The sequence below is a fragment of the Thalassophryne amazonica genome, chromosome 6, assembly GCF_902500255.1.
Source record: "Thalassophryne amazonica chromosome 6, fThaAma1.1, whole genome shotgun sequence".
Taxonomy (NCBI): Eukaryota; Metazoa; Chordata; class Actinopteri; order Batrachoidiformes; family Batrachoididae; genus Thalassophryne; species Thalassophryne amazonica.
Genome location: NC_047108.1, coordinates 40,314,767 through 40,337,417, shown reverse-complemented (window position 1 = coordinate 40,337,417; position 22,651 = coordinate 40,314,767). Strand labels below are relative to the sequence as shown.

At 45.0% G+C, this 22,651-nt stretch overlaps 1 protein-coding gene across 2 annotated transcripts in view; it reads left to right on the top strand.

Moving 5' to 3' along the window:
• The window catches only part of si:dkey-96f10.1 (6-phosphofructo-2-kinase/fructose-2,6-bisphosphatase), a 108,108-nt gene that overhangs the window by 31,439 nt on the left and 54,018 nt on the right, over positions 1-22,651 (top strand). Inside the window, exon 1 of one of the 2 annotated variants that reach the window (XM_034172039.1) lies at positions 9,659-10,023. The exons of the other annotated variant lie outside the window; for it this stretch is intronic. Coding sequence (XP_034027930.1) covers positions 9,933-10,023 — 91 coding nt within the window. The 5' untranslated portion in view covers positions 9,659-9,932. Of the gene's footprint in view, positions 1-9,658; positions 10,024-22,651 lie in introns of those variants that run through there. 2 annotated transcript variants of the gene reach the window in all.

The following is a 22,651-nucleotide window of genomic DNA, read 5'->3' as shown; positions in this document are numbered from 1 at the left end:
ATGAATTTGAATAAGGAAAGTTGTTTTTTTTTTTTCTCACCTAAATGGATGCTGCACTCACTGCAGTTTATTGTCTGGAATAGTCCCAGATTGCATTTCAGAGCTTCTAGAATTCAGACATTTTCGTGCACTTGGTGTTGGGGGGTAATTTTGGGTTTCAGCTTTCTTTTGTTTTTCACCACTTTCATCCCTGAATATGTCAATCGTGACTCACTTTTGTGCGGATTAAAGTTACTAACTGGGACTCCTGTCTTGTTGCAAGAAAGAAATGAGAATTGTCCTCCGTTCTGTTCACACAGCTCCAAACGTTGCGCGGCTCTCTGTCAAGTTAGAACGATTGAGTCCAGTCTGAATTAATAACTTCAAAGCGAAACACCGTTTTGTTTATTTTTATTTATGTCCAGAGATCAAGGATACAGTGACCAATTTCATATTTATTTACTTTAAGACTCAATGAAATACATAGAAAACCTGTAAAGCCTACTTTTAGTACAAAATTCACGAGGTATCAATAAGGGAATCGATAAGGAATCAGATCTATAAGCAGAATCGATAATGGCATCGATATCAATAAAATCTTATCAATACCCATCCCTACTCATCACTCATCTTCAACTGCTTATCCGGGATCGGGTCGCAGGGGCAACAGCTCTATCAGGGAACCCCAGACTTCCCTTTCCTGGGCCACATTGACCACCTCTGACTGGGGGATCCCGAGGCATTTCCAGGCCAGTGTGGTGATATAATCTCTTCATCTAGTCCTGTGTCTTCCCCGGAGTCTCCTCCCAGCTGGACATGCCTGGAACACCTCCCTAGGGAGGCGCCCAGGAGGCATTCTTACCAGATGCCTGAACCACCTCAGCTGGTTCCTTTCAACATGACGGAGCAGCGGCTCTACTCCGAGCTCCCCACGGATGACCGAACGTCTAGCCCTATCTCTAAGGGAGACACCAGCCACCCTCCGAAGGAAGCCCATAGCCACTTGTTCCTGCAATCTACGTCTTTCGGTCATGACCCCTTGGACTTCTCCAGCCAATGGAGTCCTCAACACTCAGGCACCTGGGTGTTGGTTCATGCACAGAAAAACGAGCCACGTGGCCAGAATATTGCAGCTGACCCACCCTCACAATAAGCAGTCGCTATCTCAGCAGGAGCATGCACTGTATGGCTAAAGCCCCGGTCACACAGCTCTAACAAAGGACACTGAAGCCAAAACGAAACAAGAAATCTGGACTTAACTTTGATTTTCTGAGACATTGTTTAACCGTCGTCCAGCTTAGTTCCTGTAGCTGGCGCTTCATGAGAAGAATGTGAAAATGTGAATGAATCCCAATGACAACTTCAATTCATCCGTATTCCATTTTGCTTTCTGCATTGACGGTTCCTCATCATTTGCATAGTTCCCATACCGTTGGAGTTCCATTTGACTGTCGTCCAACTTTGTCCAACCTCCCAAGTCAGACATCTTGCACGAACGTTGACGATATCTGAACGGATCAATAACTAAAGATCTGACCAGCTGAACGTGACTCGTTCATGTTTGGATTGAAAAGCAACGTTTTCATACAGAACCAATAGTGGCAAGAACGTTTTAACAACTACTTTAAGTATTTCCGCACGTTCCAGCCATCACTGGCTGGAACAGCCGTGTGCACACGCACATTCCACCACAAATGGAATAGAATGGTGCTAGTGTAATGTGTATACATATTGACAATGTTTTACAGGCTTCAAATCTGTGGCATATTAAAATATTATTGTGAAAATATCAAAGGCTGGGTGCCTGTGCTTCCATTCTTAACAAATTTAGTGTGAACTATATTGGAAACTAGCAGAGGTTTGCACTCTATGATTGCAATGCTCTAGTTTTTAATCATCATTATTACTGCCATAATAGTCTATTGATGATTGGAAAAATATGGTAACTTTAACAAAAATTATAACGTTAATTGTCTAAGACTTCTAACAGAGATCTAACAAAAGCTTGCAAGCAGAAACATTTGAACTACTTTATCAAGTATAGTTTTGAAACAATGACAGAACCATTTTATTTTTAGATTTCAACCATTTTCAGACATATTGTGACCTGTTGGTTAACGTTGCATTGAATTGGATGAACTTATCTGATTCTATAGGAAAACTAATCCCCAGAAACAATCTCAGAAAAGCAATAGGAGTTCAAAGTTGGATGAAAATGCAGTTGCCCAAAAAGTATTATTATTCATTCATTCATTTTCTATACTCACTTATTAGGCCACTGTCAGTGTGCAGAATTATTAAATCAATTAATTCATTTATTTATGTCCTATCGCCACCCATTCCAATTAGGGGTTATGCAGGGACTGTGTGTGTGTGTGTGTATATATATATATATATATATATATATATATATATATATATATATATATATATACACACAACCTTAAAAGAATGAATTATTGGTCAAGCATTTAATGGTGTTGAAGGCCGTTTCGATGACATCTAGTGGTCAGGATTCATATTGTCACTCATCCAACTGTCTGTAATCGCCTTCTCTAAAGGGAAATCAGGTCACAGGACCATCCATGTTTACATCGGCTGCACGTATAGCAGAGCCAGCAAGATTTGTACAGATAACAGAATGGACTTCAGGAACACCAACATAGCAGCAAATCCATGCAGAACACACACTGAGTAAAACTAAGAAAGATAAATTTTATCTGCAGGAGCCCAACCTGTTTGTCCAGATGTTTTCATGTGATGTGCAGATGATCAGGTTTACATCGTTTGAAAACATGGACCAACACAACTTTGATGAATGGAGAGTCCAACTTTTTTTTTTAAATCCACACTGACCTTGTTTTTAGTTCTATTGGACAGGTAAGATAATGGGGCAATACTTTGGCTTAGTGGTTAGCACTGTTGCTTCACAGCAAGAAGAACATGGGATCGACTCCCACCTGTGGCCTTTCTGTGTGGAGTTTGCATGTTCTCCCCATGTTTCTGTGGGTTCCCTCCAAGTATGACTGCTGAGATAGGCTCCAGGCCCCCAGTGACCCTCATTTGGAGTAAGCAGTTGAAGATGACTGAGATAAACTAATGTTATTGAGAAGCTTGTTGAGACAACAATGTGAATGTGTATCACTCAACTCACGTTGGGTAATTTTAGCTTGCCTGTTACAACCCCTGGCAAAAATTATGGAATCACCAGCCTCGGAGGATGTTCATTCAGTTGTTTCATTGTGTAGAAAAAAAAGCAGATCACAGACATGACACAAAACTAAAGTCATTTCAAATGGCAACTTTCTGGCTTTAAGAAACACTATAAGAAATCAAGAAAAAAAATTGTGGCAGTCAGTAACAGTTACTTTTTTAGACCAAGCAGAGGGAAAAAAATATGGACTCACTCAATTCTGAGGAATAAATTATGGAATCACCCTGTAAATTTTCATCCCCAGAACTAACACCTGCATCAAATCAGATCTGCTCGTTAGTCTGCATCTAAAAAGGAGTGATCACACCTTGGAGAGCTGTTGCACCAAGTGGACTGACATGAATCATGGCTCCAACACGAGAGATGTCAATTGAAACAAAGGAGAGGATTATCAAACTCTTAAAAGAGGGTAAATCATCACGCAATGTTGCAAAAAGATGTTGGTTGTTCACAGCTGTGTCTAAACTCTGGACCAATACAAACAACATGGGAAGGTTGTTAAAGGCAAACATACTGGTAGACCAAAGAAGACATCAAAGTGTCAAGACAGAAAACTTAAAGCAATATGTCTCAAAAAGCTGCTTTTGATACTGTTGACCATAAAATTTTATTACAGAGATTAGAGCATGCCATAGGTATTAAAGGCACTGCGCTGCAGTGGTTTGAATCATATTTGTCTAATAGATTACAATTTGTTCATGTAAATGGGGAATCTTCTTCACAGACTAAAGTTAATTATGGAGTTCCACAAGGTTCTGTGCTAGGACCAATTTTATTCACTTTATACATGCTTCCCATAGGCAGTATTATTAGACGGTATTGCTTAAATTTTCATTGTTACGCAGATGATACCCAGCTTTATCTATCCATGAAGCCAGAGGACAACACACAAATTAGCTAAACTGCAGGATTGTCTTACAGACATAAAGACATGGATGACCTCTAATTTCCTGCTTTTAAACTCAGATAAATCTGAAGTTATTGTACTTGGCCCCACAAATCTTAGAAACATGGTGTCTAACCAGATCCTTACTCTGGATGGCATTACCCTGACCTCTAGTAATACTGTGAGAAATCTTGGAGTCATTTTTGATCAGGATATGTCATTCAAAGCGCATATTAAACAAATATGTAGGACTGCTTTTTTGCATTTACGCAATATCTCTAAAATCAGAAAGGTCTTGTCTCAGAGTGATGCTGAAAAACTAATTCATGCATTTATTTCCTCTAGGCTGGACTATTGTAATTCATTATTATCAGGTTGTCCTAAAAGTTCCCTAAAAAGCCTTCAGTTAATTCAAAATGCTGCAGCTAGAGTACTGATGGGGACTAGAAGGAGAGAGCATATCTCACCCATATTGGCCTCTCTTCATTGGCTTCCTGTTAATTCTAGAATAGAATTTAAAATTCTTCTTCTTACTTATAAGGTTTTGAATAATCAGGTCCCATCTTATCTTAGGGACCTCGTAGTACCATATCACCCCAATAGAGCGCTTCGCTCTCAGACTGCAGGCTTACTTGTAGTTCCTAGGGTTTGTAAGAGTAGGATGGGAGGCAGAGCCTTCAGCTTTCAGGCTCCTCTCCTGTGGAACCAGCTCCCAATTCAGATCAGGGAGACAGACACCCTCTCTACTTTTAAGATTAGGCTTAAAACTTTCCTTTTTGCTAAAGCTTATAGTTAGGGCTGGATCAGGTGACCCTAAACCATCCCTTAGTTATGCTGCTATAGACGTAGACTGCTGGGGGGTTCCCATGATGCACTGTTTCTTTCTCTTTTTGCTATGTATGCACCACTCTGCATTTAATCATTAGTGATCGATCTCTGCTCCCCTCCACAGCATGTCTTTTTCCTGGTTCTCTCCCTTAGCCCCAACCAGTCCCAGCAGAAGACTGCCCCTCCCTGAGCCTGGTTCTGCTGGAGGTTTCTTCCTGTTAAAAGGGAGTTTTTCCTTCCCACTGTAGCCAAGTGCTTGCTCACAGGGGGTCGTTTTGACCGTTGGGGTTTTACATAATTATTGTATGGCCTTGCCTTACAATATAAAGCGCCTTGGGGCAACTGTTTGTTGTGATTTGGCGCTATATAAAAAAATTGATTGATTGATTGAAAATCGAAAATGCACAACAAAACAAATGAGGAACGAATGGGAGGAAACTGGCGTCAGCGACTGTGACCGAACTGTAAGAAACCGCCTAAAGGAAATGGGATTTACATACAGAAAAGCTAAACGAAAGCCATCATTAACACCTAAACAGAAAAAACAAGGTTACAATGGGCTAAGGAAAAGCAATCGTGGACTGTGGATGACTGGATGAAAGTCATATTCAGTGATGAATCTCGAATCTGCATTGGGCAAGGTGATGATGCTGGAACTTTTGTTTGGTGCTGTTCCATTGAGATTTATAAAGATGACTGCCTGAAGAGAACATGTAAATTTCCACAGTCATTGATGATATGGGGCTGCATGTCAGGTAAAGGCACTGGGGAGATGGCTGTCATTACATCATCAGTAAATGCACAAGTTTATGTTGATATTTTGGACACTTTTCTTATCCCATCAATTGAAAGGATGTTTGGGGATGATGAAATCATTTTTCAAGATGATAATGCATCTTGCCATAGAACAAAAACTGTGAAAACATTCCTTGCAAAAAGACACATAGGGTCAATGTCATGGCCTGCAAATAGTCCGGATCTTAATCCAATTGAAAATCTTTGGTGGAAGTTGAAGAAAATGGTCCATGACAAGGCTCCAACCTGCAAAGCTGATCTGGCAACAGCAATCAGAGAAAGTTGGAGCCAGATTGATGAAGAGTACTGTTTGTCACTCATTAAGTCCATGCCTCAGAGACTGCAAGCTGTTATAAAAGCCAGAGGTGGTGCAACAAAATACTAGTGATGTGTTGGAGCGTTCAGGGTGATTCCATAATTTATTCCTCAGAATTGAGTGAGTCCATATTTTTCCCCTCTGCTTGGTCTAAAAAAGTAACCGTTACTGACTGCCACAATTTTTTTTTCCTGATTTCTTATAGTGTTTCTTAAAGCCAGAAAGTTGCCATTTGAAATGACTTTAGTTTTGTGTCATGTCTGTGATCTGCTTTTTTTCTACAAAATTAAACAACTGAATGAACATCCTCCGAGGCCGGTGATTCCATAATTTTTGCCAGGGGTTGTAATAGAGCCTGACCGATATATCGACCGGCCGATATTATCGGCCGATATAAGCCCTTTTCAAAGTACTCACTATCAGCCGAAATTTTGCCGATAGAACGCTGATAATTTCTCATAAACAGAACAGTTACTGAAATAATGTTTGTCAGCAATGTAAAATGTCCTTGCACCGTTTGTCCAGTAGAAGGAGCTCTGACTCCATTCAGCTGAGAGCTGCCTACACCCCTGATTAAATGTGTTCATCACCGGCCCCGTAGTTCGCCTTCCCACTGCACTGATCGGCTGACAAAAGCATACAAGTAAGTTTATAAGGATGTTGTTTGTAATAACTTTGCGATTACATTCACCCCACATTTCTCCCATTTCAGTTCAACTCAGTTTGATTAACTCAGTTTATGTAGTAATGTGTCAAATGTGCTTCATTGAGTCGGTCACGCTTTTTATTACGCCCACGTTGTGTAGACCTTATTTCTAGCATGGAAAACTTTCATTTCCTGCTAAGAGGTTGAAACATTCAAATTCACTGGTCGTCCGGAAGGGTTCTGGGAATTACTGCCGTTCACCATTAACCCTCTGGGGCCGACGCCATTGTATACAATGACTGGGACCAAGCTTTACTAAATTGTAAATAACTTTTTAATGATATGAGATAGAAACTTACTTTTTTTGCTGAAAAGTTAACTCCCCAGACTTTCGATCCACCGTCGGCCATCTTGGTACTCCTCATAGAAGATGTGTGATGACATGCGCAATGTGAGTGTCCAATCAGAATTGGTTCTCCATCACACGGTTTTCCAAAATCCAATCGTAGGGCAGATTTACCTCACGTGATATGGCAAAGATCGTTTTGAGGAGTGATATCTTACCAGTTGGCCTGTTTGAATAGCTCTCTAACTGCTCCAATTGCATTTTTGCATTTTTTGAATTTGAAAATTCTTCTCTGTTATACAGCTAATCAATATGAGGACACTGCATCAGCTTTTAGCTCATACCTTTTTGTTAAGTGTCCAAAACAGAACATTTTATTCATTAAAAAAAAAACAATAATAATATCAGCTGCTTTATCAGCTATCAGCAGATCAGACGATTTATCGATTATCGGCATTTTTTTCATCCAAATATCGCTATCGGCATCAGCCTCAAAAAATCCATATCGGTCGGGCTCTACCTGCTAACATGGCTACCTGACAGCATATTTTGCAGATATGAGCTGTATGAGTGGGTAACTTTAGCTAATTCATCATGGTGTGATTGCCATTTATAAATGATTTTATTGGCTACTGTGTACACACAACAAACACGCTTTGAAACAAAGGAGTAACGTATGTAGCAAGATCGCTAACGCCACACAACCATGGATCTCAGACTCCACTGAAGTAACTCTGATAACTAATACTACCATTCTTACTTGTATATTAAAGTCATTCATTCATGAACATTTGGGTTTAAAACTGATCTGTTTTCTTACCTTACTGATGAACATGAGTTGTTCGCGAGCAAAGTCTCAAAATACTTCCTCCCCTCTGCCCTGTAAAAATCCTGTCCCTTGTTGCATATCATGCTAGGCAAGTGAGAGGTCGTCAATGTGGGGGAAAAAACCCTCTCAAAATAATCCACAAAGTCAGTCAGATTAGTAATTCCATGGATTTGGTCGTGGATACCACATTTGTTGTGTGTGTTGCATTCTGGGAAGACAAGGGGACAAACAACAGCTCCATCTATTGACTCTTCACTACATTCATGGTGGAATAATAAAGATTTTTTAAAGTGCTAAAAAAATAGTCGCCTTTTCAAGATGTTTGTCTCCTTTGTCAAAGGCTTTGCTTCTCCTGCTGTGACTGTGAGTGGCAGTGTCCACAGCAGCTTGCACAGCACTGTGCTTCTGGCTTGCGTGGAAGCCGTCACCTCACTTGATGGAAAAACTTCAGCACGTGCTTCTTAAGCCCCTTTCACTCCGGGGCCAGCGTAGAGTTGCGTATTGCAACTCTACTGATTATGCCAAGTTGAGCAACTCTTCATCGAGTTTTTGCTCCCTACGCAGCAGTATGCCGAGGGCTACGCGAGATGGATGCAAAAAAATAAACATGCTTAATTTTTTCAACCGAGAGCACTGGATACAGAAAGTCCGCAGTTTTTAAGCAAGTCTGGAACTGTATGTAAATCTACACAACACTGCACTACTGTACATCAAGCCTCTGCAAATTCTACACACCAGGGTGAAAATCCTTCTGGCAGTACATACGTGGATTGATAAATTTTTTTCATCCCACTGGACTTTGCTGGCAGTGAAGCTTCAAAACCACGGAAGAAGAAGATGCAAGCCAAGCTTCCACGTTCAGAGGGCAAGTCCACGTCCACTCGTCAGGGATGGATCCCACGCGCAACTGCCAGGTGCATCTCCGCTTTGCGTTCAACCTCCTCCAGTTCTCTCAAGATTGTGGTAAATTAAATAAAGTCCATTAATTCCTGCTCACAGACCGATCGCCAGCGAGAGGACATTTCCACGTCTAGGTTAACTCCTCACGGATGGATGGCCAGCAACATGTCCACCGTTCACTCCTCATGCACGGAACGTGTGCGATTGCCAGCTGGAAAGAGAGAGAGAGAGAGGTGGGGGAACTAGTGGATTCTCAGGCATTTTAGTTCTGCCCATGCTCTGCTTGGCATGAACCAGAAGGGGACTGGCAACGTTGGTGGACAGTCTGTCTTTAACTCTTGATAGATTGTGGTAGTTAATGCTCTGAGTGAAAATCAGATGTCAAATTTCACTGAGCCTGTACCAGACTGCCCCAACATCCAGCACAAGTGTAACTAGTTTTTCCTGACTTGTGCTGATCTGTGTCAAGTACCATGCCGACCGCCCCTCGGTACACACATGAGCCATGCTGGGCAACTGCTCAAGAACAACCAGCACAGAACTCAGCCAGGTGTAAGAGCTACTTTGCAGTATCTTCTCTGACACAAATCTAATCCCACAGAGTGATCTAATACCCAGTGTCTGAACACCAGCATTTATCTACATACAGCAAAAGAAAACAACCGGTATCTGTTGTCCTTTTCCATCTGTTATGTTTTCTGTCCTCACTTACTCATTCATTCTCTCTCTTACACACACACACACACACACACACACACACACACACACACACACACACACACACACACACACACACACACACACACACACACACACACACACACACACACACACAAACCACATATCTTCAGACAGAAATCAGTGTGTCTGTGTGTGGTTGGTCTGTCATACGTATCACACCACTTGCACCGGGACAAAGAACATGTTTTGATCTGCACTTTGTGATTGGTCAATGGCCTGCTTTTTGGGACGGTAAATCTGACTGACAAGTTGCTGGTCCAGTCAGAGACAAGTCATTCCAACGTCACAAGCCCAGCAGATACCCCATTTGCCAAAGGACAAATCCCCTCCCCATTTAATTCATATGAGGCAGTTTAAAATCTCTCCGCTCACCTGGACAGCTCCTCTTCATCGTGTCATCCTGCTACAAACACACACGCATAGTAAACACACACATCGTCACACAGAGGGCCATGTCACAGACAGAGTCGACACTGACTCAGACTCCTCTGGAGAAAACTTGGGTTCCGTGGATGAAGAGCAGACTGAGGCAGCGCCGAGGCTGTGAGTATTTACGTGCAAACACACAGCCCGCCTCGCTCTTATTCCCACACTTGAATGACGTAACTGCTTTTACCTTTCTGGATCTCACTTCAGTCTGACAAGATGAGACTTGTGTCGCCGCAAGTGTGAGTCATCACAAATGCAAAGCAGTTAGCAGCCTTTTGGCTGTTTCTGTGGCAGGTTGTTGGACACAGTGGATTGTGTGCAGAGAACATGTGGTCGTGCTGTGTGAGGGACCTGAGGGCTGTTCACCCCTAATGTGTGTCTGAGGCAAACAGACATCTGTTCTCACTTTTTAATGTTAAAAGTTTAACTCCGTTGCCAGATTCTGCAGTGTGGTTGTGAGTGAGTGAGTGAGTGAGTGAGTGAGTGAGTGAGTGAGTGAGTGAGTGAGTGAGTGAGTGAGTGAGTGAGTGAGTGAGTGAGTGAGTGACAGGCATCAGATGCCTCTGATGATGGCGTCAGATCACTCTGGGTACTTGCTGTGTGAACTTGTTGCTTAAACCTGGTATCTCGGACGTGATGCTGCTGTTGCTGCAATGTAAACTGTATCATCGATTGCTGGTAATGTTTATTCTGTACTTGTACTTGTGTGTTCTGCCTGGTTGGCATCTGTGGTAGCAGCACACGGTAACAGGCGGTTATTTTGCCAGTTGTCTTCGTCATTCAGCAATTTGTCAGAGGTTTATTTATATTTGCTTGTCATGAGCCTGACTGTTAATTGTATTTGGTCTCTATGAAGAAACGCTCAAGATTTCTTTAACTGTTAAAGGTTGTTCTGCTAAGTTTTTTCACAAATGGAATCCTTCCATCATGTTTGGTACTTTAACGTTTCCCTTAATCCCACTGGAGGCCCCCTGCGCTTCCCAGAATGCACTGCGGTGCCAGCAGAGTTCCGGCATCTCACAGCGCATGTGAACACTTGCAAAGCGAGCATGTGGATGGTGTTGATCCGGCAAGTTCACGGGTGATTATGATGATGACACATTCTCCCAAGGTGAGAGGGTTATCTAGTGGAGGTGTAGCACCTGTGATAGACTTCTGCCGTGTCCCGATGTTATCTTGTTGTCCATACTTCATGAGGTTTGTTTACATAACACCCTGAACCAGAACTGCTGAAAACTGCCCTCTCGCATGAGTCATAGACTGCAAGATGGTGCATGATTCACAACTGCGAAACAGCGAATACTTCAAGTTAAACCAACTCAGACTAGTTTAACTCCCATTTTTATGATTACTATACTCAATCTATTATGCTTGGAATTTCACATTTTAACCCCCCTCCCCCTTTTTTTCTTTTCATTCATTTCATGATTTTGTATGTTCAGGTAGGTACAGTGGTCCCTCGCTATAACGCGGTTCACCTTTCGTGGCCTCACAGATTCGTGGATTTTTTAGTCCAATTTTGCATGCGTTTTTTTTTTTTTTTAACAGCGCATTGTGTTCTGCGTCTTCATCAAGCAGGCCGGTCGCGGCACCGCAAAGGGAGAGTACGCGCATTGTGTTCTGCGTGTCTGTTCATAAGAATCTTCTCACCCAGAAGAAAAAAGAGCGCCAACAACTACCCATAACTGTGTTCTTCACTCGGAAAAAGACACCTGTCACTCAGTGAAAAAAGACGCGACAGCGGAGCAGCGCCAGGGTGAAGAGGCACGGTCAGAGGAACTGTGAAATACTGGTCAGTCACTATCAATAATTTCTTATGTGTCCAACCTCGTAGGTTGATTGTTAAAATTAAATTTGTTAGTTCTAAAAGCCATCATAATTATTTATAGCAAAACGTTCTATTTTTATTTCTCAAACAAATGTCTGGGCCTGAAAACAGGTTGGTCTTATTTTTCTACTAAGGTTTGATCTTTGAGAGAAAAGTGAGAAAATGTTAATGCCTGTTTGAAAAAAAGTGTATAAAGTGTGTAATGAGGGGTTTTGCAGCCTTAAAACATCTATAATAATTGTAAAAATTAACGCTGACTACTTCACGGATTTCGCCTATTGCGGGCTATTTTTAGAACGTAACTCGCACGATAAACGAGGGACCACTGTAATAGTATTAACTATGAGTACATATGAATGGCTACTGCTCTAAAGATTCAGGCCCAATTTCTTCAATTTTGAAATTGGGACAGAAATCTTGGGCCAAAAATCGACAAATTGTGCTGTAGTTAGCAACCCTTTAATGAATGGAAATTAGCACATCTTTTGTCAGAGTTGTTCAGAGTTGGACCTGAAAAGAATAACTCAGTTAACACAGCAAATAATCACGCGGGAGACACTGAATTTCTTTTTCCTGATCAGGAGAGAGCAAACGAGCGTCAACCTCCGCTAACGACTGTCCCATCAGCTCTCAAGGGCCCCGCCCATCTGCCTCTCATATTTATTGAAATAAAATTACATACAGGCATATAGGGGTGACAATAATACAAAACAAGAAAAAGACACAGAGTCTGGTCTCACGTCGATATGAAAACTCTGTTATGGCTTTAAGCCTCCAGTCTCCTAGCCTTCCCATAACAATGTTCAGCCCTGAACCAGTGTGCCGGTCACACCGCTCTTCCCTGCACTTAGCAAAAACATAGCTTTAGCAAAACAGTCTGCACATTCACTAAGCCAAAAGATCATCTGTTCACTTTCCCATGTGAGCAGTTTAATGATTATTTGAACAGTTCAGTGTATATGATTGCTTTAACAATAAGTGATTAATTAAAAGAGTAATGGTACATGAACCCTCACACATGCATATATGTATATATGAAAATAGAGAACAGAATCAAAGACAAGATCAAAGACAGTACATCAAAGTAAAGACATTAATAATCAAAATAAAGACATTAATATTTGATAATCATATTGTTGATATATAGAAAACCCTGTCATTATTCCCCCGTTTATCACATTTTAATGTCTACATTCTCAACATCATCATTGTAGAAACATCAAAAATTTTACAGTGTACTTAACCATCATTTCTCCCTGTCTGGATGGGGTGAGATAATTCAGCATCCCATAGCAATAACGCAATATAGTCAATGTCTAGCAATAAGCCATCATCTCTGGTGGAAATCATCCATTGAGCCACTGATCGAACAAGAGGAATTTATACAACAAATCATAATACCTAGTGCATCCAACAGAATGATAATTGGGGTAAGCAGTTTTAACAGAATGTGACACCATGATCCAAAAGAGCCATGAGGTCCAGCCATTACTAGAAACAAAGTCCTTGCTTGCAGTACTCCTCAATAATGTCAAATTCTGTATGGCCAGACTTATGGATTTTCCATCGCCGTCGTTGTCTCTGACAAATTGTACAACAGCTCTCTCCTACCATGGCACACACTCCTCCTGAGGCTGCTGTTTATTGATCCAAAACCATTCAATTCTGCATTTCCATGATCCTCAGAGCTGTCAACTCTGCCCTTATGCCTCTAAGAGCCTCAACAGTGAAGTTCACAAAATAACTAAATCGATAATTTAGTGTCTCCACCTGCAGCATCACCCGGCCCACGCCCACCCAGGGGAAGAGTGACAGTAGGACTTTCTGGTCTGTAGACCACAGCTTTGCGTCCTGGGGCACATCCGTTCCCCATATAGGGTCATGGGGAGCCAAGTCCCGCTTGAAGCGATGACTGGTCGAGGGGTGAGCGGTTACGACGTAGGAGTGCTGAGCCGTGGTTATTGAGGCACATCTGCCTGTCCATTCTGCGGGGAGGGCTATGAAGGCATTGTAGCCACACAGCCAGTACATGTTCACCTGAGCGTAAGCTCCCGTCGGGTCCGGTCCTTGGACGTAATCTATACACTTACCCCCTGTATGTTTAACTGTATTTGTTCATCTTTTTTTATGATTTCCAAATAACATTATTTTAGTTTTAGACAATTCAGTGACAGTTTGTTCATATCGAAACATCTCTTCAACTTTATCATTTCTGATCCCAGATCATCTAATAATTGTTGCAAATTATCTCCTGAACAAAATAAGTTTGTATCAAACTTTGATGCCAACACAGAACCCTGAGGAACCCCACAAACGATGTCCAGATATGAAGAACAGCAGTCCCCAAGTTTAACAAACTGCAGTTTTGTAAATAGCTTTTAATCCAATTCAAGCCACTCCTCTGATCCCATAAAGCTCCATCTTTTAAAATAATATGTTGTGATTGATTGTGTCAAAAGCCTTTTTTAACAAATAAAACAAATAATCCTATCACTGTTTTCCTTTGGTCCACATGTTTATTAATCTCTTCTATTGCATCTAACAAAGCCAGTGTTGTGGACCCTTTTGCTCTAAACCCTTATTGAATATCATTAAGCAAGTTGTGTCGTTCAATAAATTTATCCAATCTGTTATTGTAAAGTTTTTCCAATATCTTTGAAAATTGTGACAATAGAGACACAGGCCTATAGTTAGTAAAAAGATGCTTGTCACCAGATTTGAATAAAGGTATCACTTTTGCTGCTTTCATACCATTTGGGACAGGCCTAACTTAATCTGCATACATCAACAATAATAATAATAATTCAATAATTAAGAAGCACTTCATTGGTCATCAATGCTTTATGAAAGCCTGCAGCTTCTTATTTGATTTGCAGCAGGGGTTAATTGCATCTCATGACAGTTCACGTTATTTCAGTCAAAACACAGGATTATCAAAATATTGAGTTATTATTTGTTGCTTCTATATTGCTGTCAATTCACCCTCACCAACATTAATGCGTCTAACAGGAGCTCTATAAACACATTACAACTGTCAACCCTTTTATACTATCCACATATCATACTCCGCTCCCTGGCTGGAGTGTTATAATCACACCTTGTTCCCAAAACAAACCACGCACCAAAAAATAAATGTTGAATTTACTTGGTAAAGTTAATGTAATGTAATGCAAAACAACACTGTTGCTGGAATTGATTATATCAAATAAACAATATCTCTCTAAATTTAACAGTTACTAACGCTTGTAAAATAATAATATCAATAACACGTAACACCCCTTTGTTGTGTTATGCACAACAAAATTTCGCTGCAGTGTTTCTCAATTTCTCAAATTGTGGGGGTGTGGAGCGGCAGGGAGAGGAGGAGGAGGAGAAGGAGCAGGAGGGAAGTGAACATTTAGAGCTTCCCTCAGCAGCTGTGTGTATACACGCTCCTCCTCCAGCACCTCAGACCAGGAACAGAATCCCACAACTGCTACAACAAGCAAAATAACCCAACTCTTCTCAAATAAAAACCCAAAAAACATCCACAGGTCCAAAGAAGACCTGTGCCCCATTACACTCAGCATATTATACACACATGTAGACCCGTAGAACTCAACAGAACTGTTAATTACAGTGGACTGATAGGAGACTTTTTTTTTTTCTGTTTTTTTCTTTTGCCAACCTTCTGTCAGGCTGTTTGGGGCCCGAAGGTCAAGAACCGGGTATGCAATCACAGTCTCACAATCAGTTTTTAATAGTCCTCAGAGAATCTACCACAACCGCTGCTACCTTCTGTCTGTTATGTGCCATCAAAAATTAGTGGATCAGTCAATTAACAAGTTTTTTTTTTTTTTTTTTACCTTTTAGCAGTATTTAATATGTATACTGGGGACCTGATTCATAGAAATGTTTTATAACCCAAAGTCTTTATTGCCTGGATGAGCCTGTTTCCAAACGGTTTATGAATACCCGCTGGAACTCATTGATCTAAGTGGTCAGTTCCACAGTAGCTCATTCATGATTACTGAGGCAAGATTCGCCAAATACTGCAATGTTCAATTGAAGTTGTTGTGAAAGTGTAGTGACACGGACCCACAACAGGGGACGCAAATGAACGGTCAATAGATGAGCCAAAAAGTAACAATTTCATGTTGTGAAATGTGCACAACGAATATACAGACAATCTCAGAATATGATTACAGTCAAATTACAAAGGTGACGTGTGGGCAGGCTCAAGGATAGAAGACGTCTGTCCTGAGAAGGGCCGGAACCACACGATTTCTGCCACCACCGAACCTGGTGAATACTGGAGCCGCCAAGTCCCGAATTCCCAGGTGATCACCGTGTCCGACTGTCGGATCTGGTACTGCTGGCGAGAACAAAGACAGTCAAGTGTGGGTGTGTGTACACCCAGTAACAACAACGGTGGGAATGCCACCTCCACCTCTCACTCAATATGTGATGAGTACCGCAGTGATTCCTCAGGGGAAAAGAGTGCCGTCCTGCACTCACTCAGCTTCCACAGATAGAGGAACCGGTACTCCTGCAAACACTCACAATATACAGATATATTGTAACACAAAACGGCTGAGGATATTACCTTCAATGAAGTACGATATCTCGGCGATGAGGTGGAGATGACGTCTGGGTTTTATGGAGTGAGGTGATGAAGAATGAGTGACAGCTGTCAGGAAGTAATGAGTAACAGCTGTCACTCCCGGCTGTGTCCGTGGCGGCAGCGCCCTCTCGTGCCTGAAGCCCGCACTTCAGGCAGGGCGCCCTCTGGTGGTGGGCCAGCAGTACCTCCTCTTCTGGCGGCCCACACAACAGGACCCCCCCCTCAACGGGCGCCTCCTGGCGCCCGACCAGGTTTGTCGGGGTGTCGGCGGTAGAAGTCGGCCAGGAGGGCCGGATCCAGGATGAAGCTCCTCTTCACCCAGGAGCGTTCTTCGGGTCCATACCCTTCCCAGTCCACCAGATATTGGAACCCCCGGCCCATTCGACGGATGTCCAGGAGCCGGCGCACTGTCCAAGCCGGCTCCCCGTCAATGATCCGGGCAGGAGGCGGCGCCGGACCGGGAGCACAGAGGGGTGAGGTGTGGTGAGGTTTGATCCTGGAAACATGGAAGACCGGGTGGATCCGCAGTGAAGCTGGGAGCTGGAGCTTCACCGCGGCAGGGCTGAGGACTTTGAGGATACGGAAGGGGCCGATGAACCTGTCCATCAATTTTGGACACTGTACTTGCAGGGGGATGTCCTTCGTTGACAACCACACCTCCTGCCCGGGCTGGTATGCAGGGGCCGGGGACCGCCGGCGGTCTGCATGGGTCTTGGCCCTCGTCCGGGCTTTCAACAAGGCAGAACGGGCGGTGCGCCACACCCGACGGCACCTCCGAAGATGGGCCCGGACCGAGGGCACACCGACCTCTCCCTCCACCACGGGAAATAATGGGGGCTGGTACCCCAAACACACCTCAAATGGGGAGAGGCCGGTGGCTGTTATGCGCATACTCGATCCAGGCCAGATGGTTACTCCAGGCCGTCGGGTGCGCGGATGTTACGCAGCGAAGGGTCTGTTCCAGTTCCTGGTTGGCCCGCTCTGCCTGTCCGTTCGTCTGTGGATGGCACCCGGACAAGAGGCTCACGGTGGCCCCCAGTTCCCTGCAGAAGCTCCTCCAGATGTGTGAGGAGAACTGGGGACCACGGTCAGAGACGATGTCGGTGGGTATCCCATGCAGACGGACGACGTGGTGGACCAGGAGGTCTGCTGTCTCCTGGGCTGTTGGGAGCTTCGGGAGGGCCACGAAGTGGGCCGCCTTGGAGAATCGGTCCACTATCGTGAAGATGGTGGTGTTGCCCTGGGATGGCGGGAGGCCCGTGACGAAATCCAGGCCGATGTGGGACCAGGGGCGATGAGGCACCGGTAATGGCTGGAGAAGTCCTTGGGACCTTTTATGGTCTGCCTTGCCCCTGGCACAGGTGGTGCAGGCCTGGATATACTCCCGGACGTCGGCCTCCATAGACGCCCACCAGAAGCACTGCCGGACAACTGCCACGGTCCTTCGCACCCCTGGATGACAGGAGAGTTTGGAACCGTGACAGAAGTCCAAGACTGCAGCTCTGGCCTCTGGTGGGACGTATAAACGGTTCTTCGGACCTGTTCCTGGGTCCGGGCTCCGTGCCAGGGCCTCCCGGACGGTCTTTTCCACGTCCCACGTGAGGGTGGCCACGATAGTGGACTCCGGCAGGATGGGCTCCGGTGGATCCGACAGTGCAGTTTTGACCTCCTCTTTGTGTACCCGGGACAAGGCATCCGACCTCTGGTTCTTGGTCCCGGGGCGATAGGTGATCCGGAAGTCAAAACGCCCGAAGAACAGTGACCAGCGGGCTTGCCTGGGGTTCAGCCGCTTGGCGGTCCTGATATACTCCAGGTTCCGATGGTCAGTGAAAACCGTGAACGGCACAGACGCTCCCTCCAACAGGTGTCTCCACTCCTCAAGAGCCTCTTTCACCGCAAGGAGTTCTCGATTGCCGACGTCATAGTTCCGTTCAGCCGGGGTCAACCTGCGTGAAAAGTAGGCACACGGGTGAAGAACCTTATCGGTCTCTCCGCTCTGGGACAGCACGGCTCCTATCCCTGAGTCAGAGGCGTCCACTTCAACCATGAACTGGCGGCTAGGGTCGGGCTGCACCAAAACTGGTGCAGTAGAGAACCGTCGTTTCAACTCCTTGAACGCGGCTTCGCACCAATCCGACCAGGTGAAGGGGACTTTTGGAGAGGTCAGGGCTGTCAGGGGGCTAACTACCTGACTGTAGCCCTTAATGAACCTCCTGTAGAAATTAGCGAAGCCGAGGAACTGTTGCAGCTTCCTACGGCTTGTTGGTTGGGGCCAATCTCTCACCGCCGCAACCTTGGCCGGATCAGGGGCGACGGAGTTAGAGGAGATGATAAACCCCAGGAAGGACAAAGACATGCGGTGAAACTCGCACTTCTCGCCCTTCACAAACAGTCGGTTCTCTAACAACCGCTGCAGGACCTGACGTACATGCTGGACATGGGTCTCAGGATCCGGAGAAAACATGAGAATATCGTCCAGATATACGAAGACGAATCGGTGCAGGAAGCCCCGCAAGACGTCGTTAACCAAGGCTTGGAACGTCGCGGGGGCGTTGGTGAGGCCGAACGGCATGACCAGGTACTCAAAGTGACCTAACGGGGTGTTAAATGCCGTCTTCCATTCGTCTCCCTTCCGGATCCGAACCAGGTGATACGCATTTCTAAGATCCAGCTTAGTAAAGATTTTGGCTCCATGCAGGGGGGTGAACACGGAATCCAACAATGGCAACAGGTATCGATTGCGAACCGTAATCTCATTCAGCCCCCTGTAATCAATGCATGGACGGAGTCCGCCATCTTTCTTGCCCACAAAGAAGAAACCTGCCCCCATCGGGGAGGTGGAGTTCCGGATCAGCCCGGCAGCTAATGAGTCCCGGATGTAGGTCTCCATTGATTCGCGCTCAGGTCGTGAGAGGTTGTACAGCCTGCTGGACGGGAACTCAGCGCCTGGAACCAAATCAATGGCACAATCGTACGGATGGCGCGGGGGAAGGGTGAGTGCCAGATCCTTGCTGAAGACGTCAGCAAGATCGTGGTACTCAACCGGCACTGCCGTCAGATTGGGAGGGACTTTGACCTCCTCCTTAGCCTGTAAACCGGGAGGAACCGAGGATCCTAAACACACCCGATGGCAGGTTTCGCTCCACTGAACCACCACCCCAGACGGCCAATCAATCCGGGGATTGTGCTTCAACATCCATGGGATGCCCAAAATCACGTGGGAGGTAGAAGGAGTTACAAAAAACTCAATCTCCTCCCGATGGTTTCCAGACACCACCAGAGTTACTGGTTGTGTCTTGTGTGTGAGTAAAGGGAGGAGGGTGCCATCTAGTGCCCGCACCTGCAATGGCGAAGGAAGCGCCACCAGAGGGAGCCCTACCTCCCTTGCCCATCTGCTGTCTAGCAGATTCCCTTCTGACCCCGTGTCCACCAGTGCTGGGGCTTGAAGGGTTAAATCCCCGCTCAGGATTGTGACTGGGAGTCGTGTGGCAATCTGTGTGTGTCTCACTTGAATGTTTTGACCCCCCCTTAGCCCAGTCTCTAAGGGCGAGTGTTGCCATTTTGGCCGTTTGGGGCAGTTTCTCTGTGTGTGCTCAGTTGAGCTGCAGAGAAAACACTCTCCACGGATCAACCTCCTCATTTTGGCCCTGTGCGTTTCCCTAACAACGTCAGCAGGGGGAGCTGTTGCCCCACAGAGCGCTGCGGCTGTGGAGCGTGGGGAGGGCGGCCCCTTTTCGAACCCGGAAGGGAGAGGGGCGGCGCGTATCCGGTCACGTCCTTCGCCTCGCTCCCGACGGCGTTCCTCCAACCGATTGTCTAACCGTATAACGAGATCGATAAGCCCATCTAAATCCCGCGGTTCCTCCTTAGCTACCAGCTGCTCCTTCAGAACCAACGACAGTCCGTTTATGAAGGCGGCGCGGAGCGCAACGTTATTCCAGGCGGACCTCGCAGCCGCGATGCGGAAGTTGACTGCATAAGCGGCTGCGCTCTCGCGTCCCTGTCTCATTGACAGCAGCACAGTTGAAGCGGTCTCTCCTCTGTTAGGGTGATCAAACACTGTTCTGAACTCCCCCACAAACCCAGTGTATGCTGATAACAACCATGAGTTCTGTTCCCAGAGCGCCGTAGCCCAGGCGCGTGCTTTACCCCGAAGCAGAGCAATCACATAAGCTATTTTACTAGCATCTGACGCGTACATGACGGGACGTTGTGCGAAGACGAGCGAACACTGCATAAGAAAGTCCGCGCACATCTCCACACAACCTCCGTACAGCTCAGGAGAGCTTATGTATGCTTCAGGGGATGGTGGGAGGGGTTGTTGAACCACCACTGGAACGTTCATATCCTGCACAGGGTCGACAGGAGGACGAGCTGCAGCAGCGCCCTGAGCGCTCGCCGCCATCTGCGCGGAGAGAGCCTCCACCCTGCGGTTCAGGAGAATGTTTTGCTCAGTCATTTGATCCAACCGAGCCGTAAAGGCGGTGAGAATGTGCTGCAGCTCACCAATCACGCCTCCTGCAGACGCCTGCGCTCCCTGCTCTCCCATTGGTCGTTCAACAGCCGGGTGACGCCCCTCGGAGTCCATGACGCTGGCCGAGATATCCTGTTGTGAAAGTGTAGTGACACGGACCCACAACAGGGGGCGCAAATGAACGGTCAATAGATGAGCCAAAAAGTAACAATTTAATGTTGTGAAATGTGCACAACGAATATACAGACAATCTCAGTATATGATTACAGTCAAATTACAAAGGTGACGTGTGGGCAGGCTCAAGGATAGAAGACGTCTGTCCTGAGAAGGGCCGGAACCACACGATTTCTGCCACCACCGAACCTGGTGAATACTGGAGCCGCCAAGTCCCGAATTCCCAGGTGATCACCGTCTCCGACTGTCGGATCTGGTACTGCTGGCGAGAACAAAGACAGTCAAGTGTGGGTGTGTGTAAACCCAGTAACAACAACGGTGGGAATGCCACCTCCACCTCTCACTCAATATGTGATGAGTACCGCAGTGATTCCTCAGGGGAAAAGAGTGCCGTCCTGCACTCACTCAGCTTCCACAGATAGAGGAACCGGTACTCCTGCAAACACTCACAATATACAGATATATTGTAACACAAAACGGCTGAGGATATTACCTTCAATGAAGTACGATATCTCGGCGATGAGGTGGAGATGACGTCTGGGTTTTATGGAGTGAGGTGATGAAGAATGAGTGACAGCTGTCAGGAAGTAATGAGTAACAGCTGTCACTCCCGGCTGTGTCCGTGGCGGCAGCGCCCTCTCGTGCCTGAAGCCCGCACTTCAGGCAGGGCGCCCTCTGGTGGTGGGCCAGCAGTACCTCCTCTTCTGGCGGCACACACAACAGAAGTAGTCAATCTGAATTTTTTTTTTTCCTTCAGACAGAAAAGAACCAACCCACACAAATCTCACAAAAACACACCACACAACAATAAATCCAATCATTAATTACTCTATTGGAATATAATCTTGATTAGCTTTACTTAAAATCTGTTAAGTAGGTGAAACTAACCAACTTTTACACCTTATCCAGTGTACAAAAATCAACCATATTTTAACCACTTCATCCAAGTTATATGATCATTCAATATGGAAAGTAGGAAGACAATAGTATTTATTGTCTTTGAGTTATCATCTTAATAAGCTGAAAAGCTTTATTTCATCAACAGATCTATTTCAGAATTCTCCCTCAGAATACTCTTACCCTGGACACCAACTCACACTCATATACACATACAAAATTGATTAATGTGCACTTATTTCTCAGTATCTTAACTCCACACTTTAAGATGTTGGAGCGCCAGCAACTGTGACCTTGACAGTGTTATCCAAAACAATTCACAATAATTACACACAATCTGTCTATATAGCGACAACAGAATAAAAAGTAAGGAAAAATTGATAAGTATAATCTTCTAGAAAAGAAAGAATTGCAACCTTATGCATGCATAAACAAAATTCATATTGAAAACGGAGAACTCCTTATCTTTGCGAGTGTGTACATTCACACGCAAAGTGTCCATTCTTCTGACACTTCCAACATGTCAATTTCCTCTTTATCTCATGCCCACGGGCTTTGCCTCTGGCTGCTCTGCGGCGCTGACCTTTACCCTTTCCTGCAAAATAAACTTCTTCCTCACACATCATTATGACTGCTCCGGTAGGTTTAAAAACTGCTGTGTTTGGTGCAAAAGCATGGTCTGGTGTATTTTTCACTCTACATCTCTCTTGCCTTCTTGTAAAATCACTGGTGTTCTCTTTTATGGAATCAAATGACTTTGTTGTGG